Genomic DNA, 21,441 nt, shown 5'->3' with positions numbered 1-21,441 from the left:
CCTGCGTTCGTGGTGCAGAAGGGGGTTTCTGGGCCAGGGATGAACGTGCCCCCTCGGCCTGAGCTGGTGACTCCAGGCTGAATTTAGGGTATATTTGCCCCCTTCCAGGGAGGATTTTTGCAAAATTAAAAAATTAAAAGCCCGTCCTACCTGCTGTCCCACACAGCTCCACCGTCAGCATCGGCTCAAAGTTTCTCTTCCCAAAGGTTGGGTCACTGGAGAAGAGCAGAAAATAAGGAGAGAGAAAGTGTTTAGGTGAACCACAGTCCCAAAAACCAAAGGGAAGCTGAGAAAACGCTGCCTACAAGCAAACCCTCCCACCATGGCTAGTGCCTGGCAGACTAACCCCACGGAGGGGTGCAAGGGGCAGCCGGGCGAGCAGCATGCCCTCCCCATCCCAGCCAGAGCTCCGGGGCATGTTGCCCCTGGCATGCAGAAATGCCCTGCCCTCAGCCTGGGGCTCTCCGAGCTCCTTGCACCCGAGCGATGGCCGCAGCTCCCCACAGCCCCGCGCTCAGCTGCATGGCTCAGTCTGCTCTGCAAAAGCCGCTTTGCTTGCTCACTGCAGATGCATGCCCAGCCAGACAAAGCGAGGCGGCTTTCCAGTCCCAGCGCAGTTCATTTAGCCCCACGCGCACTTACGTTTGTGCCAAGGACAGCGTGAGACACCTGGGTGTTTCTGAAAGGCAGGGAGAGAAGCAGGGTTACCAGCGGAGCTGTGCTCCCTCCAATGCCCGCAGCGCTTGCGGTGGGAGCTGCGGCCCCTCTGCCTGCCCTGGCCTGGCAGGGGGCTGGGGACGGTGGGCTTTGCCTGCCTGCGAGGCAGCAGCATTCGCGGGAGGGCTAACACTGCCAGGATCGAGCCATTCGTGCTCACAAAGCGCTTGCGGATAGCTGCGATTTTGGGGCACTGGTGCAGCTGAACCGTGGTGCCCACGCACAGGGTGAGTCCGCGGGGAAGGGGGACATGGAGGGATGGGGCAGCCCGCTCCCTGCTGGGTTAGCACTACACTGACTCCTTCATCTCGTTATAAGGATGGGGAAACTGAGGCAGAAGGCCCCTATGGATCGAAACAGCACCCCAAAACCAGAACAGGCCCCCCAACTCCCCATGCATGGGACCCCACAGCCAGCTGGCACATGGGTCAGGGCTCGCCTGTGCTTGGGGCTGCTCACAGCTTCACCGCCAGCTGAGCGCCGGGCGCCTGGCCGGCACTGCTCGCCCACGGCAGGGACGGCACGGGCAGCGCGGGTGCACCGGGGAGGGGTGAGCAGAGTGGCAGCCCCCGGCCCCCCTCACCTGCTTGCTCCAGGAGGGCACAGCGCCGGCTCTCAGTCCCGTCACCCGCCTCGCCGTCCCCCGGGGAGCCCAGGGAGAGGGGCTGGGGCTCTGCCGGGGGTGCCGTGCCCCCCACCTCCACTTCGGCCGCAGGCTCTTCGGCGGAGAAGCCCTCCAGCACCGGGCACGGTGCGGGGTCTCTGCAGACCAGGGCCTCCCGGGGGCCGCGGCCATCCCCTGCCTCCCGGGGGACGGAGGGCTCGGGGGGCGGCTCGTCAAGGAAGGAGAGCCAGTGGCCGAGCTCGGGGTTGAGTCTCTTGGACCGGCGGACGGCGTAAACGGTGCTCTCCTGCTTGCGGGCCACTTTTCCTGCGGCTGCGCCCGGGGTGCCCGCACGCTTCCCAGCATCGTCCTCGAGGCCAGCTGGCTCCCGCAGTGCCTCTGCCTCGGCCCTGGGGCTCTGCCACGGCTCACCCTTCTCCGGTGCCGTTTTGGCTCTGGATATGCAGGTCCCACCGGCATCCTCCCCATCCTGGGCTGGTGGCACAGGGGAGCGGGAGCCAGGCGGCCGGGCCAGGGCGGCGTACACGGGCTTGCCCAGGCGGTATGGCTTGCTCACATCGCACAGCAGGTCCCGCGCCAGCAGCTCCTTCAGGATAGAGAAGGATGCTCCGGGCTTCTTGCATCCCCCTGCCGCCTGCCAGGCGCAGCCCGGCCGGTTCTGGGCACTGCCGGGGGGGCCCGGCTGCGCGGGGCAGTCCGGTTTGGCTCTTTTGAAGGGGCTGCTGCAGGGCTGGGGCTTGGCGTCGGCGGCATCGCGGCTGGGCAGCTTCCGCGGTGGCAGGCAGTAGGTGTGCATGTAGCGGATGAGCTCCACCACCGAGTGCATCTCCCCCTCACAGGAGAACTGGCTGCCGGAGCCATCCTCCCCCGAGGAGGGGGGGGTCACCGAGTCGCCGGAGCTCAGCGAGTCCTCACTGGAGTCACTGTCATCCTCGTGATGGGCGCAGTCGCCCGGGGACGGGTGGTGGCGGCCGCTGGGGCACTCTTCAGGTGCCCGGGGGGCTTTGGTCTGGGGGCAGGGAGCGGTGGAGGTGAGGTGCCGGTGCAGCTCGGTGCAGCTGCGGCTCTGCGCCTGCGGGACGCTCGCCCTCCTGTCCCGGGGACCCTCCACCTTTAGAGAGGAGAGAGGAGAAAGTCACACACTGTCAGTCACGACCTGACACAAGTACCAAGCACAGGGGGAGAAGCCCCCCGGGCCGACAGAGCCACCCCACATCCTCGAACCCCCGGTTCCAGCCCACCAGCATCCCGACGTGCCTGGGGGTCAGCCCCACACCCCAGCAGGTTTCCAGTGGTCATGCGGAGCTGGCAGCCCAACCGCCCCGAGCGCTGCCCCTCCAGCAGCCGGCACGCAATGATGCTCCTTCTCGCCAGGAGGGATTTGCTGCTCTTCCCAGGCAATCTAATTTGCTGGGCCTAATGCACCGCACAATTACCATTAGCCAAGTAGAAAAATCTTTGATGGCAACTTCTGCTGGGTTTCAGGAGATTAGCTTAAGTGACAGGGTCGGCTCTGCAGCTCGGCATGCAGCTCTCCCTGGCTGATGGCTCCCGGCTTGGGCTGTGAGTCAGCGGGGAGGGGGGAGAGGGGGCGGCCAGGGAGCACGCAAGGCTTTCACAAACCGGTGCTCAGGGAAGCTGGGAGAGGCCTGACCCCACTGGGTCCAAATGAGATCGAGATGTTTCGCAGCCCAGCACAAAGCCTGAAGGTTTTGCTGAAGCCGGACTGCACAGCCCCTGCGCAGACAGGGATGGGAACACCGCGGTGACGGTCCCCGCCTGTCCCCAGCCCCTGGCCCAGCTCAGGGGCTGCCCACGGTCCCCAACACCATCCTTTGGTGACCTCCTTTAGGATGGCTCCCAAGAGGGGGGCGCCGGACGGGCTCGAGCTCTGCCCGCCGAGAAAGTACCTTTGTGCAGGGCCGTGCGGGTCGGGATTTAGGGGTCCCCGGGCGCCGGGCGCTCCCGTCCCGCTGAGCCTCGCAGCTCGGAGGCACGTGCGATGGAGAGAGGAGCAACTTCTTCAGCTGCAAAGAGAAGCGGCAAGAAAAGGAGTCGGCATCGCAGCGAGGGCAAGAGAAAGTGCCGGTGGGGCTGCAGCCCCCCGGCTCATGCCTGCGCTAGGCAGGTCCATTGCTGAGCATCTGACCCAAAAATGGGGGAGGAAAAATAAAAAGGCAGGGAGGTGTTTCCCCCACGGCTGCGGGGCCAGGCGCCTGGCCACGCACAGCCCTGAGGGGGTTGGGGCTGTCTCCACAGCATTCACCCACGTCCCCAGGGACCCCCAAGCAGGTCAGGGAGGTGGGAACATAAGGGAATTTACTTCCCAGTGGCATCCCTGCTCCCGTCAGACACACAGGAGCTGTCGTGGCATCCAAACTTCTCACTCCATCAGTTCTGCCTTTAGGTTACAGAGACTTTACATTGGCATGAGTGACAGGTTTGGACAGCTCGCTTGGGTCCCCGTGCAAGGCTCATTTAGCTGAAACATCCAGATAGGGCCTCGACTCATTAATGAGCTTTCAAGGCGTTTTGCAGATGCAAGCCCCTGTGGGACCTGTTGAGGATCTTCCCCAACACGCTCTGTCAGGATCACGGGCGGTGGGAGCGGCGTTTTCCCTGGGTTACCCACAGTGCCACCACTTCTGATGGCAAGGTCAGCGTAACATTTTTCTTCTGCTCAAAACCATTTTTTGGTTAGGGGGAAAAAAACCAAACTCCACACCCAGCAACAACATTTCATATTCCGCCCGTGTCGCGCTAACAACCGAAGGCGACAACAGCTCAACAGCAAGACGACTGCGTAGGCGCCGGGGGACTGCACGGAGGAGACAGATCTGGGGCTCCCGCGCTGGCCGGCGGGCATGGAGCCCCGGGGCGGGCGCGGGGGCTTTTAAGGGGCAATAGAAATAAGGGGTGCCCAGGTCAGGGTCTGCCGGGAAACGTCAGCCGGGGCACCCACAGCTTTAGGCGTGCAGCTCCTGTTGGTGCGAGCAACCAGCACCTTTCCCCCCCCACCCCTGCAACGTATACATCCTATATATACACATACATATTGTGTGTGATATATACCCCCCCGCGCAGGGCGTGGGCGGTGGAAATGCACGCTCTCACCACTGGATGTCACTCCTCCCTGCCACAGCCCCGGTTTTTGGGGAGACCTCGGGGCCAGGCTGGGGGTCCCTGGGGGGGGACCGTGAGCCCCAGGAGGGAGTGGGCTGGGTGCCCCTGTGCCAGGGGATCTCCCGAGGACGGCGGTGGTTTGCAGCAAATGCTGCCAGTTAGTCCTGGCCAGGAGGGGGAGCAGGGCTGGAGCCCCAATATTGCGGTGAACCAAGAGGGATGCTCCAGTCACGAAATCTGTAGGGGCTGGAGGGCACGCAGCCCCCGAGGGGGTTGTGGTGGAAGGCGTGGGGGGGTCAAACCCTCCCGCTGAAAGCTGAGGGCATGGGCTCTCTGACACCCCGGCCAAGCCCCCGCTGTCCCTCCTGCGAGAGCAGCGGGGAGCTCGGCCCCGAGGCAGAGCCGGGAGGGAGCAGCCACCGTTGCCCATGGGCACGGGGCTGGGATGCGCTAGGGAGAGCCCCGGGCAGCCCCACATCCGCACGTCCGATTAAAAGCAGGTGTGGGTCTTGCCAAAGCAGCCCCCACCCCTTTGACACCCGCTCCCACCCCTTCAGAGATATATTTGTATACACAGAGCTTGTTCCCGTGAGGATGGTGATGGAGGTGACAGCAATGATGCGGAACATGTATACGTATACAATACAAGTATATGCTTTGGTATTGACGGTTAAAGAGAGTTTTAAGCCTAGAATGAAAAAATTCAGACCTTTGCTTCCTATCATACCCATGCAGCCGGCTTATCAGGGGCTCATCCAAATCCACCTTAAACAGTAGGAAGTGGGTTCTTACTAGAGACAGCTCATCAAACTCGGGGGCCGGGGGCGGCCCCCCCGTGACCGGGGCGGTGGGTTTGGGGGAGGGGGCAGGCGAGGTGTAGGCATGGTTGAGCGTGTCCCCCTCTTCCATAGTTCGGAAGGCAGCCAGGCCCATGTCATCTCCCTGTATATCATCCAATGTCTCGGTGAGGGCTGCCAGCAGCGCTTCATTCTCGCTGTCTATTATCTGAAAGGAGCAGGCAGAGAAGAGAGGGGGAGTTAGGCTGGGCAGAGGGACTGGGGGATGCTGGGCAGGGGGGAAGAGGGGCCGGCAGTGCCACACCAGCACCCACACTTCCCAGTGACCCTGCAGGGGACCTGGGAGAGCTTTTCCCCAGCACAGCACTAGGATCAGGACGAGAGAGACCCAACTGGAAAAGGAGGATCAGTCTGTCCCCCTGCACCCCCAGCAGGAATATAGTGAATCAGAGCATCTTCTCTCCCAATAGTCGCCTCCACTCCACCATGAGGCAAAGAGCAGCAGATAAAGGATCTGTGATTAAAAGGCTCCTTGCCCAAATCCTCCTGACTCTGGGCTGCAAGTCCCCCCAGTGCTGGCTATCACAGCGCTGCTGAGCGGGGCTGGGAACAGCATCCAGCCGGGATGGGAGCCCAGGGAGGGGGCAAGCACAGCCCCCTGCCTTCTGCAGGGCTGGGGAGGCCCGAGAGGGCACGGCTGGTTATTCGCAGCTCTCCTGATGGGGAAGGCAAATAAAATGTGAAGAGCCGTAAGCTCAGCCCGGGGCTGCCAAGTGGACAAGAGGGCACGGCCCCCTGGGAGGGCACAGGGGAAGCTCAGCCCGGGCTGCACCGCTGGCCACATGCCACAGCTTGCAACAAGCAGTGTGGTTTTTGTTTTCACTGTGTTTTCAAACACAGGCACCTCCAGCTCAATGGGGGCTCTCAGCCCTCACGCTTAAGCCGGCTGCGCCAAGCGCTCTGCAAGGGACCCTACCAACAGAGCACGGCCCCCAGAGTGAGATGGGCCTTATGTTACAGCTCCCCTGATCTATTCTTTTTGGTGAACGGCATGATCTGGGGATGCTGATGGGAGATTTGTGAGTGTCTGGGGCTGCGCCAGGGCTGCGCTGGGCCAGGCAGGGCCACGGGCTGCTCCTGCCTCCGACCTGCCCACTGCCCCGACATGCCCCCTCGGGCCCCTCTTTCCATCTGGGCTTTGCCTTGGCTGACGCACCTCCAGCCCTCCCAGTGCCCTCCCAGTCCCACACAGCCCCACGAGTCCCCCTCCAATCTGGAAATATGCTGCAAAAGCCCAGAAGAGGATGCAGAAGCTGAGAACGGCTGAAGTGAGCCAGGAGTTCCTTCTTTTCGGTCCTCCTCCATCATATTCTGAATGTAAACCATGTCCAACAAGAAGCAGGCTACCATCAGCTATAAAATTAGCACAGGGGTAAATTCAGGCTCCCAAGGAGGACTGTTGACTGCACACAGCCTCCTGTGTTTCTCTCATCTTGTTTGAAAATTACATATCTTTTGTTCTGTGCCCTAACCTTGCTCACAGTTACTAGAGCAGGCTCCAGGGAAAGGCAGCAGGATGCTCCAGTTTTGGCTCTGTTTCTTTTCCTCCTGTTATTGGCATGAGACTGCTGTGCATACAAGTTCAGTGGGATACATTTCATCATACTCCACTGCTCCTAATGGGCCTGTCTTTTGCATTTCTTTTCTGTTTATCTTTTCCCCAGGAAGTTCAGCGGAAAATATGCATCTCGTGATGAAGGTCCCTCAGCTGGACTGGACCATTTTCAAGCACAGCATCAGCACAGCATAAAAGCCAGAGGGTTGTTATTATGGCCAGGTTAGAAAATATTGGGGCTTTTTATTTTTTTTTCCCTTTGTTTAAAAACAAATCCTCCTCCCTCCCAAAATGTAACCCAGAGTTGGTGACTAGCAGGCACCAGTGGGTTGCAGCCTCCTTGTCCGAGGGGGTAAGGGCCTGGGTGCTGCTCAGGAAGGCACAGAGACCTCAGGCCTCGAGGATGGGGCACATCCAGGGCATGGCATGAGTTTTGGGAAAGGCGAGCGAGCTGCCCAGCCTGCTCTGTGCCCGGTCCCCAGGCAGGCTCCACAGCTCCCTGCCTCCAACCTGCCTGAGCTGTGCTCACAGCCCTGCCCTGGCACCACAGCTCCATGAGCTGCTCAGCTCTTCTGCAAGGAGAGGCAAAAACAGTGCTGAGAGACAAGGACCAGCCCTGCCTGTACCCGGGAGCATCCTCTGCCCCGGCACTGCTTTGCACCGCACGGTCCCGGGTGCCAGCACAGTGATGGGTCCATCTCAGCACAAAGGTGAGGAGAGAAACCAGCCGCCCTCTGTCAGAGGGAACCCAGCCCTAAACACAGGGAGGATGCCAAAGCTGGAGAGCCAGGGAAAAGGGCTGCTTTCTGCTCCTGGGAAATAAACAATCCTGCCCCACACCACAGCCCTGAGACCCCCACACTGGCGCCCTGGCACACCCTGCCATCCCGGGAATAGAACAGGACGCGCTGCACACCAGCTGTAATTCCCTTTTAATAATACATCACAGGAGGGCTGGCTCAGCAGCCCTCCTCTGCTCGTCCATCTCCTCATTAGCCTTACTCTGCTTGCCCCATTTAGAGCCGGCGTGCAAATTAATGGAGCACTAATCAGCTGGGGAGGAGCTATTAATAGTTGTGTGTGTGTCCCCTCTTCTTCCTTCCTTTTCCCCCTCCCCTGCCCTCCCCCTGCCTCCGTCCTCGGGTCCCCTGTGCCAGGAGGATGGGGGTACCTGGAAGAGCTCGGAGTCGTCGGTGCTGTACTGGCTGGAGTCGGTCTCCGAGTGCTCCCCGCACCACTGCAGCTCGCTGAAGCAGCCGGCTGAGTCGAAGTCGCTGGCATCCAGCTGAGACAAATCAATCTCGGGGAAGTCAGAGTAGAGGTGCTCCTCGCCAGACACCTCGTACTGGGGAGAGAAGAGAAAGGGGGTGGGTGAGCCCACCGCCATGCCAGGAGGGCAGGCAGCAACAGGCAGCAGCAACCACCCAAGGAGACGACCGCTCTCCCGGCGTGCTGTTGCTTCCCCTCGAGCCCATTACTCAGACCCTCTTTCGAATAAGCTTTGGCAAGTGGCTCCAGGAGCAATTACACAGCAGTGCAGAGCACAGAGAGCACCTCTTTACTGCGCATCTTGCAAATCGGTTTGCACAGCCTGGCACTGGCACTGCTGGTTACTGAAAGCTGCCCCACGACTGCCACAACCCCCCCCCTTGTGTCCCGTGCCATGGCAGGTGTCAAAACAGCAGCATCTACATTGGAAGAGCTTCATCTCCTCCGGCGAGCAGAAGCTCAGGGCACAGCACAGCCACCCGGACTGTAGCAAAGCCGCTGCTGGTGCTCTTAGGGGGAACTGAAGCCATTCCTGCCTTCGGTGCCCTAAGGGTGACATCCAGGGTTATCCAGCTGCCCTTGGGATCAGCGATAACAGAGCGAGGCAAGAGACTTGGGCGCACGTGAGAGCAAACCACGGGGCCAGGCTCCGGTGGGCAGCCTCACGCCCGGTCAGCCTGGCTGCTCCACACCCCGTCCCCGTCCCCGTCCCCCCCTCATGGCACTGAACCACTCGGGGCCAGTCCCTCCGGGGAAGCTGCACGTCCTGCATGTCCCAAGGCACTGCCAAGGCAATACAGACCCCGGTCCCCGCATCGCACACGCAGGATGAGAAAAACAGCACGGGAACGAATCAATGTCCCGGGGCACATGGGGTGATGCGAGCTCTAAGAACCGAGCTAAAAATCTCCATTTAACCACAGAAAGGAGCTGGGACCTGCCCCGCTTCTGCCTGGCTCCCAGCCGCTGCCCAGCCACAAAGCCCTGCGGCTGCATCCAGCACCCATGGGAGCGAGGGCTGGCACCCGCGCAGCCCTGCCTGCACCGCCGCTCGCTGCCTGCACCGCCGCTCGCTGCCTGCACCAAGCCCTCGGGTCCTGCTTGGTTTTGCCGCTGGTGTCCCGGTTCAAACGCAGAGGGGAAAGGTCTGGTGTGACTCCTCCCGGTATTGGCTGCCCGGGGGGAGTTTTCTGGCGATGAGGGAAGCAAGTTTATTTACAGAGCAAATGGATTTTGGAGCAGGCAAACGTCTGAGCATGTGAGAGAGGCTGGAGGGGCAGGAGAACATGGGGGCCTCCCCTCCTGAAGTGCCCTGGAAGGGTGTCCTCCGACACTGAACCGGAAGGAAAAGGGATTTCAAACCGAGCTGCAGGAATGGAAAACACAGCATTTCTCTCTTTCTTTTCCCCTTTGTTTTTAATTGGGATAATCTGGGATTATTGATTGTGTTCCCATAGGCTGAGAAGCCTGTGTACCATGCTCCCCACCCGGTTTAGAACACCCTGTGCCACACCAAAGGACACTCCTGTGCACACACCCATTCCCATTTTGCATTTCTCACCTGCTTTCTGCTCTGTCCCATCCCAGGGGCAGTGGAAGAAAGGGCGAGCGGTTTGGAAGATGCAGCAAGGGTAGGAGAGAGCAGCTTCACAGCCCAATAGCGAGCCAGTGCCATGTCCCAGTAATGGGCTGCCAGCCCGGCCGTGCCCACGGCCGCAGTGGGGCTGGGGACAGTGGGGAGCTGCTGACGCTGCCCCAGCCTCGCCGGCGCAGGCAAAGTACCGCGAGGGGCTGGGGAGCTGCCCCTGCGCTGGAGGGATGCTCTCCTCAGCATCCCCCCTCCACCCTGCTGCGGGAGGGACGTGTATCAGGTTGACGTCCATGAGCATGGTGCCACCAAGCATATCGGGCACAAAAAAATTCTATGCAAACCCCTGAACAGCTCTGGGATACCGATACCCCTCGTGGGCCCCCACAAGGCTGGGGCTCTTCAAACCTGCTCTGCAAAAACCTTTGTTCCCCAAGTGATCAGAGCACATGTAGCAGGTCAAGGGTCCTCATCCTCATCACTGCCAGCTCTGGGGGACACAGATGTTACCTTTCCCCTAGCTTTCCTGTCCCCTCTGCTCAGGGGCATCCTGGGCTGCTCTGGGATCAGACGGCCTCTGGCCATTCAGATGTGTCCCTTACCTGCTGTGGCTTGTCCCTGCTTTCCTGCCACTGCTCTTGCGCCTGCTCCAGAAAAAGTCTTGCAACAACTCCAGCTCCCCCTTCTCCCCAAATCTTCCCATGGGAACACAGGCAAAGACTTTTATTTTTAGAAAAGCCATACATATATATATGCGTGTCTGTGTGTGTGTGTGCGCGCGTTCAATTAAAAATAGCAAAGCAGTCAAATTGTCCTGCTCCTTTTGATATGCCACAAGGGAAAAGATCCTGGTGCTGAGATCACAAGGAGCAGCTGACACCAGTGCTCGGGATGTCTTTTGATCAACTCCACAGATGTGACATGTCCCCATTGGCAACAGGGCTTGGTAAAAATAAACTCCTGCGATCCAATGCTGCTGAGATGCCCTCTTTGGGCACCCCAGAGGCAGGAGTGCCCCGGCACTGCTACGCTGTGTGCAGCCATCCTGAGGCAGTGGCTGGCTGCGGATGCTCCCAGATTCCCAGCTAGCACAGGTCAGGAGTGCCTGAAAACTCAGCTCTGCCTACATCAGTGTCCCCCCCCTTGGAAAAAGCGGGCAGAGCCTTTGCTCAGCATGGTCGCCCGCACGGGCACCCGGCAGGGCATCCCAGCCTGAAGCCGCAGCTCCAGCCAGCCCCCTCTGCATTTAACTGGCATAGCCACCGAGGACTTGAGTCTCTGGAGGGAATCCATCCCTCTGAGCACTGCTAGCCCAGCACTGAGCGCTGAGAGCAGAGCCCCTCTGGGCTGGCCGCAGGGGTGGGGGAGGACGCAGCCCCCTGCCCAGGTAGGGGGTGGCAGCGGCGATGGGGAGGCTGCCTGCGGGCACTGGACCTCATCTGCTCTGACTTTCCCTTTTCCCACCCTTTGCATTTCCTGCTGCCTTGGGAGAGGAGTGAACTTTTGTTCTAATTTTACTCGGGAGTTTGTAGGAAGATCAGCCATGGGTTCTTGGTGTGCAGCCAGCAAACACCCATGGAGACATGCTCAAAAATTCAGAGGCATCCTCCAGCCCAGACACCTGGCCCATGCGCGCTGCAGCACGGCTGCGACCAGAAAGCTGCCGGCAGCTCATTGCGACTTGTCTGATGAATCCCTGCTCAGGGGAAGAGGGATGCCCAGGCAGCTACGTGGGTGCCCCTGTGCCGCACACCTACATCCAAGCCTGGGCATCCCCTCCAGCAGCAGGAGCACCCCACAGCAGCACCATGCGGGCAGCTGCAACAGAAAGTCAAAGCTAAAAGGTGGAGGGCATTTGGGGGAACGGCTTCTGTTCAGAGACATCCTCCTCGGCTTTCTTTAAAGCATGAACCAGCTCTGACCTCAGCCCTAGCAGAAACGCAATTGCAATTGCAGGACAAAGAGGCAGCTGATACTCGCTTGCGTGTTGCAAGGAGCTTCGCCTCTGCAGAGGCTTTGCTTGCTGAGAGGACAGAGCATTAACGTTTTTATTCATTTACTGCTGAGCTCGGCAGCCCTTCCCCGCTGCGGGGGGGTTCTAACTTCAATCGTGGGAGCACGTGGGTTGCCCTGGGAGGCCGGCAGGGACCCTCATGCTGAGGGTTTGTGCTCGTTTCATGTCCCTGCAGAGGCTGGCCGGATCCGGCAGCAGCCGTGCTGTGCCTGCCTGGGGACAGCCTGGAGAGCAGGAGGGCTCTGTGCCCACCGTGGCCACGCCGCCCCGCTGCCAGCCCCGCTGCCCATGTCCACCACGGCAGAGGTGGCAATAGCAAGAAAGCGCAAGGGACAGTCTCCCAGCTGGCAGTCAAGGACGTCCAGAGGTCACCTCGCCAACTCTCCTGTCCTGGGGAGCCTCGGCTGCACCTAAGCGTTTCCAGACCAGTACCAGCAGGGCCTCTCCCTAACCACTGCGGGTGAAGAGGGGCCAGCTCCAACCCCAGCCTGCGCTATGCCTTCTTCTGGAAACCCCATGGGAGCAAATCAGTCTAAGAGCTTCTGGTGGCTCCTTGGTCAGCATCCCTTTGTCTCCCGGGGCTGCGAATGGAAGAGCTCCCAGGTGCTCTGGGGACTGCACCCACCAGGGCACCTGCTGTTCTAACTCCCCATCCCTTTGCAAAGCCCCCCTATCTTTGCCCTTCCCGGGGCAGCAGCAAGGCAGACTGGGACGAGGACCTAGCATGGGGGTTAGCTCCATCTCCCTGCCCGATCGTGAGGGCGGCTGTCATGGGCAACCGTCTCTAGTGTCCCCAGCAGCTCTGGCACGTGTCCTGGGCTGGACCTGCAGCAGGGTGAGGGCAGCCACTGGCTGCAGCCACATCCAAGGATGCCCCATTGAGCACAGCTCAGTGCTGGTTCCCAACATCGTGGGGACGGCAGGTGGGACATTTCCCCTTTCAGGTCTTTCTCCTGCTTTGGAGCAGTGTTAACTCAGGTGCAGGAGTATGTGAGGTCTCACCTCTGCAGAGACACGAGGTTCCTCTCCAAGCCCAACTCTAATTCAAATATTGGATTAACGAGACAGGAAATGTTTTCCTCTTCTCCAGTGTCAACTTGGGCTCTGCAGGCTAAACCCCCCAGTCAGCAGGGCTGGAGAGCCCGGCTGGGACCAGGCTGCTGGCTCCCAGGGGCAGCCGTACCCAGTAAGCCCACCAAGAGCAGCCCTTGGCTCCACATGTGTGCGGCCAGCTTGCCTGGGGAGCAGGCAGCGCACGGCCCTCCTGCCTGCCAGCCTGAAAACAGGCACCTACAACCCAGAGTTCAGCAGCCTTCAGGCAAATGCTGATGCTCTGGGGTTTTGCCTTCCCTGCAGCAAGCCTGGGAGAGAAGCAAAGGGGCGATGCCACCTCTGGACACGGTCTTGGAGGAACTGCAGCCCTGCTGCCAGGCAATCCCAACCTAAACCAGGGCAAGCAAGAGAGCTCAGCTGGCCATTGCCTGCAGCGCTTAACTGGCTCAGAGGGGCTGGGGACAGGGCAGTGACCATGACAAAGAGACCTCCAGGTCCTCTCCTCTGTCATAATCCCGACAACAGCACCGGTAGAAATATCCCTTATCTGCAAAACCCCGGGGTCCAGCCCCTTGAAGTTGTGGCCAAGTGTTTTGCAGTGAGGATCTGAGCGCACTGGGCCATGGCACACGCATTGTGCTCACGCTTAGTGAGGCTGCAAAAGTTTCGGCTTCTGAAGTCTGCCGGCACGAAAGCGCTGCTGGATGGGTGCGGCGCCTTCGCAGGAACTTAATCCTGTTTAAGCTTGGGAGGCCAGATTTGCATTGCCACCTGCATACACGGCCCCAGGATGCTTTGCAATTGCCTTGTCACTCACATGCCACTTTGCTGTACAGAAAAAAGGAAGGAAAGCAAGCGGCAGCACCTCAGAGGGGCCAAAGGAACCGGCCAGAAACAGGCAGCCCATCTCCTCGCTGAGGAGCCGAAGCGGTGACTCAGCCCCGCACGGAGCCTCTTCCCTCCCCACAGCCAAGTGCCTACCCAAAGCATTAAGGGATAAATATACATCCGCACGCGCTGGAGACAGAGCCCCAAATTAGCCAGTAGCATTTAGGCTGGGACCCAAATCAGCAGAAGGTGAGAAATGCCGAGAACATCAAGTGCCGGCTCCCGCCAGCCCCCCCGCGGCAGCACGGGCAGCGCTGGCTCCCGGTGCCCGCATTTGTGGCTGGCCGGGGAGTTTCCCCCTCCTCACCCTCACTCCGGGCTTGTCTCTAAAAAGGAAAGAAAATCCTTGGGCAGGGGTTTTGGAGACAGCCGTCCGGGCTTATCAGGGAAATCCGTAATCACAGACTGCTTGCAACGGGGATTACAGCCATGCAGGCAGGCGGGCACCGGGCGGCTGCTTCACCGGGATGAACTCTTCCCCGGGCAGGCGGCAGCGGGCTGGCTGGTGCGGCAGCTGGCATGGTTGCCCCAGGCCCGCTAGCGGCTTCGGGCAGGTGGGAGCCCCGCTCAGGCAGGCAGGGACGGGCGCCTGCAGATCCCCAGCACCCTCCCGGGTTGCCCCAGAACCTGAGCGGGGAGGCAATGGGGGCACACGGCCACTGCGACCCACGCCGGGGCCAAAGGCAGCCCCGTCCGCTCCCGGGGTGCACCCTGCTGTCCCCACGGCTCCCACCCAGGGGACGCGGTCCCCACGCGGTCAGGCCAGCAGCACCCTGGGGTGGCAAAGCTGGGTGCTGCCAGCCCCTTATCATCCCCAAGGACATGCCAGCTCCCTCCCAGCCCTCCCAGCCCAGAGGGACCTGTGTGGGGTGGGCATCCCCCCGCCAGTAGCGGGGAGGAGGGAAGAGGTGAGGATGGAGGAGAGAGCTATAAATAAGTGTAAATACAGCAAGAAGGCACCTGGCCAGAGCTGTGAAGGTCACCGGAGTGTATGCCAGCAGATAAGCAACCCCCCTCCCCACTGGCATTTGACAAAATGTCACTGTGAATGAGGGAGAGGTGGTGTCGGGTTGTGCCTTGGCCTGGCCGCCCCTCGTCACCCCCCCTGATATTTATAGCCTGAGAGCCCCAAAGCGGAGGGTGAGCGGTCCCTCCTCGTGAGGCAGCGAAGGCAGAAGGGACCCTGCCTGCAAACACACCGACGTGACATGGTGGTGGGAGGCACGAGGAGTGCCGAAGCAGGGCCGTGCAGCAGCAGGCTGCCGCTCCCTCATCCGGCTCCCCAGTTTTGGGGCAAAAGGAGCACAGGAATCTCCCAGGGTCTGCACAGAGGCGTGCAACACCTCGCCGTCCTGCTAGGAGCCGGGCATTTCGCCCTCCGCACTCTGTTGATTTTTAATTTTTTTTAATTCCTGCTAATCTGTTTTAACGATTCAGCCCAGCCAGCGGGAGGAAAAACCAGCACTAGCATTTAAAGCCCGGACAAAATAAATAGCAGGTTGATCCTTTCTTCCACTCGAGCTGCTCAGAAACAACTGCTGCTTGTCCGCATTGCCGCGGCACGTGGGAGCCGCCGCGGCGGTGCCAGGCCCCACGCCGCACGCCCCGCACCGACATGCGTGGAGCAGCCGCCCTCCGGACGCAGCCCGTGAAGCGCAGAGCGGGCGAGGGGAGGGGGTGCGGGCAGCACCAGGTACCCGGCCCAGCGGCACCAGCAGGCCAAGGGGTGCTCGGTGCCAGGCTCTGAGCCACAGCCCGAGTGTGAACACAGTCTCGCTTGCTGACTTTTGTCTTACATTAGAAAGGTGTAATTAAGATCAACCATGAGATGCCAGTAATAGGAAATATTAAACATTAACTGCAAACAATAAACATGAACTTGCCAGGATATCTTTGATATGGAGGAAAGATGGAAGAAATTGCACTAAGCTATCCTTGAGTCACAGGATAGAAAAAAGGAGCCTGAGATACTGGTAATAATGCCCTGAATAAACAACGCTCTGCTGGAACACTTTAAACAAAGGTGTGTCAGGTTTAGGAAGAAGGGCAGCAGCAAAGTATATCACAGGTTAGAGAGCTGCATGTTCATACTATACGCGGCAGCTGTTTATTTGGGCTCCAAATACAGAGTCCAGTTTATTTTTGCCTGAGCTCCGGGACGGGCCAGCCCAGGGCTGCAGGACCCGCTGGTGCCGCAGCAGAGCCGGGGAGACCCTGCAGCCCCAGCCGCCCTGCACAGAGCCCAAAGCACCTCTCCACTGCCGTCGCCCTCCAGCACCGCTGCCGCCAGGGCAGCACCGCCAAGCATGAGGCAAGGGCAGAAAAGGAGAACCGATGGTTGTTCTGCCCCACACAAGGAGAGGGGGCAGCAGGTAGATGCAGCTCCTCTCAACACCAGCTAATGGAAACGGCACCGGCTGACTGTGGCTGCAGCCAAGCACCATGCCGTGCCGGCTGCTGCTGCTGCCGTGTCCCTGGGATACGGTCTGCCAGGCAGAGGGCTGTCCGGGCAGTGCCAGCATGCTCGGGCACACACAGCGTGCTGATAACACTGTCTCCCATTGCAAGAGAAATGACAGCTTTATCCTGCGCCCCTCGAGCCAAACAGCAGCACCCATGCCAACCCTGCCAGCAGCTAGCCCAGCAACCACCGCCCATCACTGGCTGATCCTGGCATAGCAGAGAGCAGCACCCCCAAATATGCGTGTGCCAGCGGCTGCTGCCAGCCTTGCCCCCATCACTGACGGGTGCTGCTGCAGGCAGCGGGGCTGGCATTGCTCGGTGGCATCAGCCAGGCAGGGCACAGGCCTGGTCCTGAACCCTGGTGGTGTTTGCTAAGAAATTCCTTGTTATCTGCCCCAAAACCAAAGGCAAGACCAACAGGCAGCAACCGGCACGTGCCGAGCCAGGTACAAAAGCACAGTAGGAATTGAGATGTCCCATCAGCTCGGGAGGTCTCCAGCCCTGCCATGCGATCCCCTGGCCGTGGGGAGAGAGGCACAGGCAGGAGCAGGCAGGTTTTGCGCTCCAGCACGACGCTCACCTCCTCGCCACAGCACTTCTCCAGTGAGGCAGCACAGCCTGCACAGGGCAAGGACGGAGCAAGAGGTGGCACAAGCCCTGCAGCCTCGAGAGGCTCCACGCAGAGGATGATGCCCAGCAGGACAGGGAGCAGCAGGGGCTGTGGCAGAGACCAGCGGGGGCATCAAGACCCCAAAACTCTCGGGACGGCTTCCGCTCGCAGACCCATAGCTGGAGGTGGCAGGAAACGCTGTGGCCCCGCAAGACAGGCTGGGGAGCCCCGGGAGCGGAGCTGACCCTGAGCTCCAGCCAGGCTGGTGGCACAGGGGGGCCAGGCTGCGCTGTGGGAGGGGGCAAGCACCTGACTCACCAAGGAGCTGACTATTAGCCAGCTTCTGCTGGTCACAAAAATTCCCCGCGACGGCAACTCCCTCCTTTTGAAAGGAAAACATGAGGGGGCGATTATTTTCAGACCTTCCTCTTCTGATGCCCTGGCAGCCAGCAGCCACATGATGGCTGTGGGCAGAGGGACGCCAGCGAGGAGGCTGCCCCGGGGTCAGGGTGGCTGCAGGGGCCAGAGGGGGAGCAGTCCTGCCCCTGCCCTGCTCTGGCCACCAGCCCCTTCGGAGGTTTGGTCACCAGCTTGCGGGCTGACAGGGCTCCACAAGGCCCCTTCTGTCTGGAGGATATTGCAAACGTCTTCCCATGGCATAGCCCTTCCCAGCTAACACCAGTTCAGCTCTGTGGGCACTGTTCACCCTGGCACCGGCAGCCCTTCACCCCTCTCAGGTGACTGCAAGTGCAAATCCCTGCCAAGAGGCAGCGAGCAACTGTCCCTCCAACTCCCCACACTACAAGTAAGGTTGAACCCGCAGTAGCACGAGGAAAGCAGAGCTGCTGCCCGCAGGGAGCATGGTAGACATCGCTGTGTCATGCCATGTCAGATTCCTGCTCCAGCTCCAGAGCTGCCCAGGTGAGCCCAGCCTCAGCCATGCTCCCTACCCGCAGCCACAGCCTTGGGATCTTCTGTGGTGTTGTACTTGGAAAGCTCCCCTTGGCTTTGCCAGGAGCCACAGCTGCAGCCTGTGGTCCTGGGAATCCCTGAACTACTTCTGGGGGCTGGCACAGGCAACGTGGGGTAGCCAGGAGGCTTTTGGGGTCCACGGGCAAGCGGCAGGGAGAGAGCGTGCCAGCAGGGCAGACTCTCAGTTGCACCAGAGCCACTCGCCCCGCGGTGCCGCCAGCTCTGGGGTTGCTGCCTTGAGGCTGTGAAACGGCACGAGAGGGAAGACCAGCTCCGGGTGAACTATGGTTACTGAAATATTCTCCTCCCCTGGCTCGGGACACCAAAGACAGGGCTTTCTGGGTGGCAGCTAGCAGGAGGCAGCGGCTCGGTAGGCAGCCTGGCTTCGCCACGCTCGGCAGGGGGGCTGTAATTCCCAGCACGTTCTGGCACTCCGTGTCAGCGGATCCACAGCCGTGAAACAGGAGCTGAGGTTAAAGCTGGCCTGAATCCTGCCCCTTTACGTACACATCTGATGAGCGGGTGGAGAAAACCTGCTGACTGCTGGACACCACAGCCCGGTGTTATCCCTCTGCCAGGTCTGTGACCATCATCTGCAGGATGCTCGTCACCTCCCCGAGCCATAGGCACCTTTTCGGACCTCACCAGTGCTCCCGTACAGAGCAGGGACTGTCCAGGCAGCCTGTCCCCTGCCGGGAGCACTCCCAGTCCCTTTTGCCACGGAGGTGGCAGGCAGGGGAGGGAGGAAAGCATGTCTCCTGCCTGCCTGCAGGTTTTGTATTGAAGCTCAGAGAAGTGTTGAGGCTTTCCCCACCATGGAAGACAGTGCAGTGCCCCACACTGTTTGGTGCTGCCCGTGCCGCCGGCAGCAAAGCACCCTCTTAGCACTAATCAGGACGAGGCAGGAGACGGGGAAGGTTCAAGCTGGGGTTAAGAAGGTGCAAGGAGGATCTTCCTGCATTAGCCTGACCTCCCAGAGGGTCCAGCCCTGATGCTCTGCTGCCACAGGCACGCTCCAGTGATGCGCTGTGCCCTGCCAGGGGTTAGGGCACCATCACCAAACCTGACCCACTGTGACCCTCAACAGACCCTTTCTCCTGCCAGACCCTGGCTGCACTGGCTGTCCTGCTGGGGTCTCTAGGGGATCCCCCGCTGTGCCCAGCTCCCACGTGGAAAATGAAGTTTTCGGCTGGAGGCGCAAGGCCTCGAAGGATGAAAACCGCTGTGGAAAGGGCAAAACTGCTCAGATCTGTTCGTACCTCCCGCCAGGCCTGTCCATGCATGCCCAGGCCCATATCCCGGTGGGGGTGGAAGTGCCAGCCCTGCCCAGCCCTCCCTGCCAGGTGGGCGAGCGCTGCCAGCCACCCCTCGCTGCAGGGGAACGGGCAGCGCTGCCTGCACCAGCTCCTGCCTGCTGCCCTGCACCCCATGGCATGGCCATGCTGCCTGCACCTCACTGCTCCCTATCACCAGGGTCCCCTGCGAGAGCAAGGAGAGGGGCCCCCCCTACCCCTTCTCCTGAATTGGGGGTTCCCTCCTCTCCCTGCTCTGACAGCCCATCAGCTGGGCACTGCAGTCTCCCTGATTAAATTAATGCCCATTTTCTGCACAGTGCCTGGAGGTGTCCTGGCCAGAGGAGATGCATCACCACCCGGTGCGGTCACCGCTTGGCTCTGCTCTGGCACGACTCTAACTGTGCTCCCCAGGAAAGACAGCAAGGGGGGAGCAGGGGAGCCTGGGCACTGGTGGGCAGGCACGGCACAGGCGCAGGCACCTCCTGGGCTTGCCAGGGGAGGGCTGTGCCAGCCCCAGCACCCCAAAACTGCAGAGAGCCAGCACAGCTGCATCACCCCTTCAGTGACTCAAACCACCTAAAAAGGTGGTGGGGAAGGGGGATGCTGAACAGCTGGGTATTTGCCAGGTGGCCATCATCAGTGCCAGGAAATCACCGGTATTAACTGATCAAAAGTATTGATCCTATTCCAATTATTACAGTGGGGAAACTGAGGCACGGGAAGGTGAAAGGAGAGCAGGTTACAGCAGGTCCCGTGACCACGGGCTATGTACACAGCTCCCAGTGTGGACAGTGGAGGCGTGATCCCTGAGCAGCACCTCCGGGGCTGCAGTGCAGGCACTGGCAGCACCCGCTGCACGTTCACTAGCACAACCTGTTTGGCCTGGGGATTTCCTGGTGCTACACCAACCGGCACAAGGCTTTGCTGTGCCTGGGTCTGCACCAGAGCGCTGCCAGTGTCCCGGGGAGTGGTGGGTGTCCCAGCCAGGCTACCTGCCCCCGGGGACCCGGGGTTGGGACTCTGTCCCTGCTTTTTGGCTTGGCAGGGAGCATTTCTGGGGGCCGCAGCCTGGAGCTGGCACTGCCAACCTGGCTGCTCCTCCGAGCTTTCCCCAGCATTGGGACCTTTCCCCCCGCTGCAAACAACTGACTCACCCCGGAAAGAAACTGCTCAAGATCTCCAGATAGAAAAATCCCTCCGAGGGCAAAACGCTCCTTCAGGAGCACATGCAAACCCGGGCGATCACCCACGTACACAAAGCTTCACGCTATTCCAAATTCCCCGCTGCGAGGGACCACACCTTTCCCCTCCCCAAAACCCCAGCCCGACAGGCTCCGGCGGGGCGCGCAGGAGCTGCGTGCCCAGGTGGGGTCCAGCCGCTCCCTGCTGCGGCAGCTGGGGGCTGGGACCTCTCCCCCCCCCCAGACCAGTGGGGGTGAAGCCCACAAACATGACTTCCTATGCTTAAATCAGACCCTTTTACTTGCTCCGTGTCCTGGGCCAGCTCCCTCACAACCCTACCCTGAGCTTGCCTGCTCCCGAGCCTTGTTCCCCACTGGTTTTGACCCTAGCTGATCCTGGGATCAACATAAAGCTAGAGACCCCGGGGCAGGCTGGCCTGAAATCCAGACCCGAAATCTGGATCTGACAGCCTGGCACCCAGGAACTGGTCTGACCCACCATCCACCTCCAGGTCAGCAGCACCAGAGCCGAGGGTCCCCTCCGGCACGGGGGCAGCCGCCTCTGCCCTGGCAGTGCCATGTCCCAGACGGCCTGAATCCCCACGCGGGGCTCGCAGGGATTACGGCGCCTGCTTGGTGTGCCACCTTCACGCGCTGTGAATGGTCCCAGCGCCTGGCAGCAGCTCCCCAGTCACGTGAACAGCTCCAGTCACCGTCCCCACCGCTGCCTCCGCGCCTCGCTTTTACCCAGTCCACCTCCCTGCGCCACAGAGGACATCCATCTCCCTCCGCTCCCTCCGCTCCCCGTGTCGGGGGCTGCCATGCGGGAGCGCGGCCGGGTGTCCTTGGGCAGAGCATCCAATGTCACCTCGCAGGGCAGCGCAACGGGTCCGGCAAGGAGGCGGGCAGCAAGGCCCGCGGCCGCGCTCGGCACGGCACCGGCAGAGGAACCTCGCGGGGACGCTGCCCGGGCCACGCGGGCCGAGCCCGCGGGTAAAGCTGACTTCACACCCTCCCACCGCTGCCGGAGGCGAACGGCCGTGCCTCCGAGCCCCTGGCAGCACGGGCACGGCACCGCAGCAAGCAAACGCCTGGGTCTCTCCATCCAGCGCTCCTCCGCGAGAGCGGCTTCCAACCGTGGGCGACTGGGTGGAGACACGCGTCCCCAGACCCAGCCGAGCTGTGCTTGGTTATGCAAACCATAATGGGAGCTGTTTCAACGAGTTGGACC

General features: G+C 60.9%; 1 protein-coding gene across 1 annotated transcript in view; it reads right to left on the bottom strand.

Annotated features, from left to right (window-relative positions):
• Positions 1-21,441, bottom strand: part of PPARGC1B (peroxisome proliferator-activated receptor gamma, coactivator 1 beta) — a 48,960-nt gene that overhangs the window by 5,036 nt on the left and 22,483 nt on the right. The window contains exons 2-7 of the mRNA XM_010579244.1: positions 8,049-8,222; positions 5,258-5,470; positions 3,253-3,369; positions 1,301-2,453; positions 643-679; positions 151-215 (exon numbers count right to left, since the gene is read on the bottom strand). Coding sequence (XP_010577546.1) covers positions 151-215; positions 643-679; positions 1,301-2,453; positions 3,253-3,369; positions 5,258-5,470; positions 8,049-8,222 — 1,759 coding nt within the window. The remainder of the gene's footprint in view (positions 1-150; positions 216-642; positions 680-1,300; positions 2,454-3,252; positions 3,370-5,257; positions 5,471-8,048; positions 8,223-21,441) is intronic.

The sequence above is a fragment of the Haliaeetus leucocephalus genome, unplaced genomic scaffold (assembly GCF_000737465.1).
Source record: "Haliaeetus leucocephalus isolate CR32 unplaced genomic scaffold, Haliaeetus_leucocephalus-4.0 Scaffold656, whole genome shotgun sequence".
NCBI classification, from domain to species: Eukaryota; Metazoa; Chordata; class Aves; order Accipitriformes; family Accipitridae; genus Haliaeetus; species Haliaeetus leucocephalus.
The sequence above is the reverse complement of the archived record's forward strand: the minus strand, read 5'-3'. Positions and strand labels throughout refer to the sequence as shown.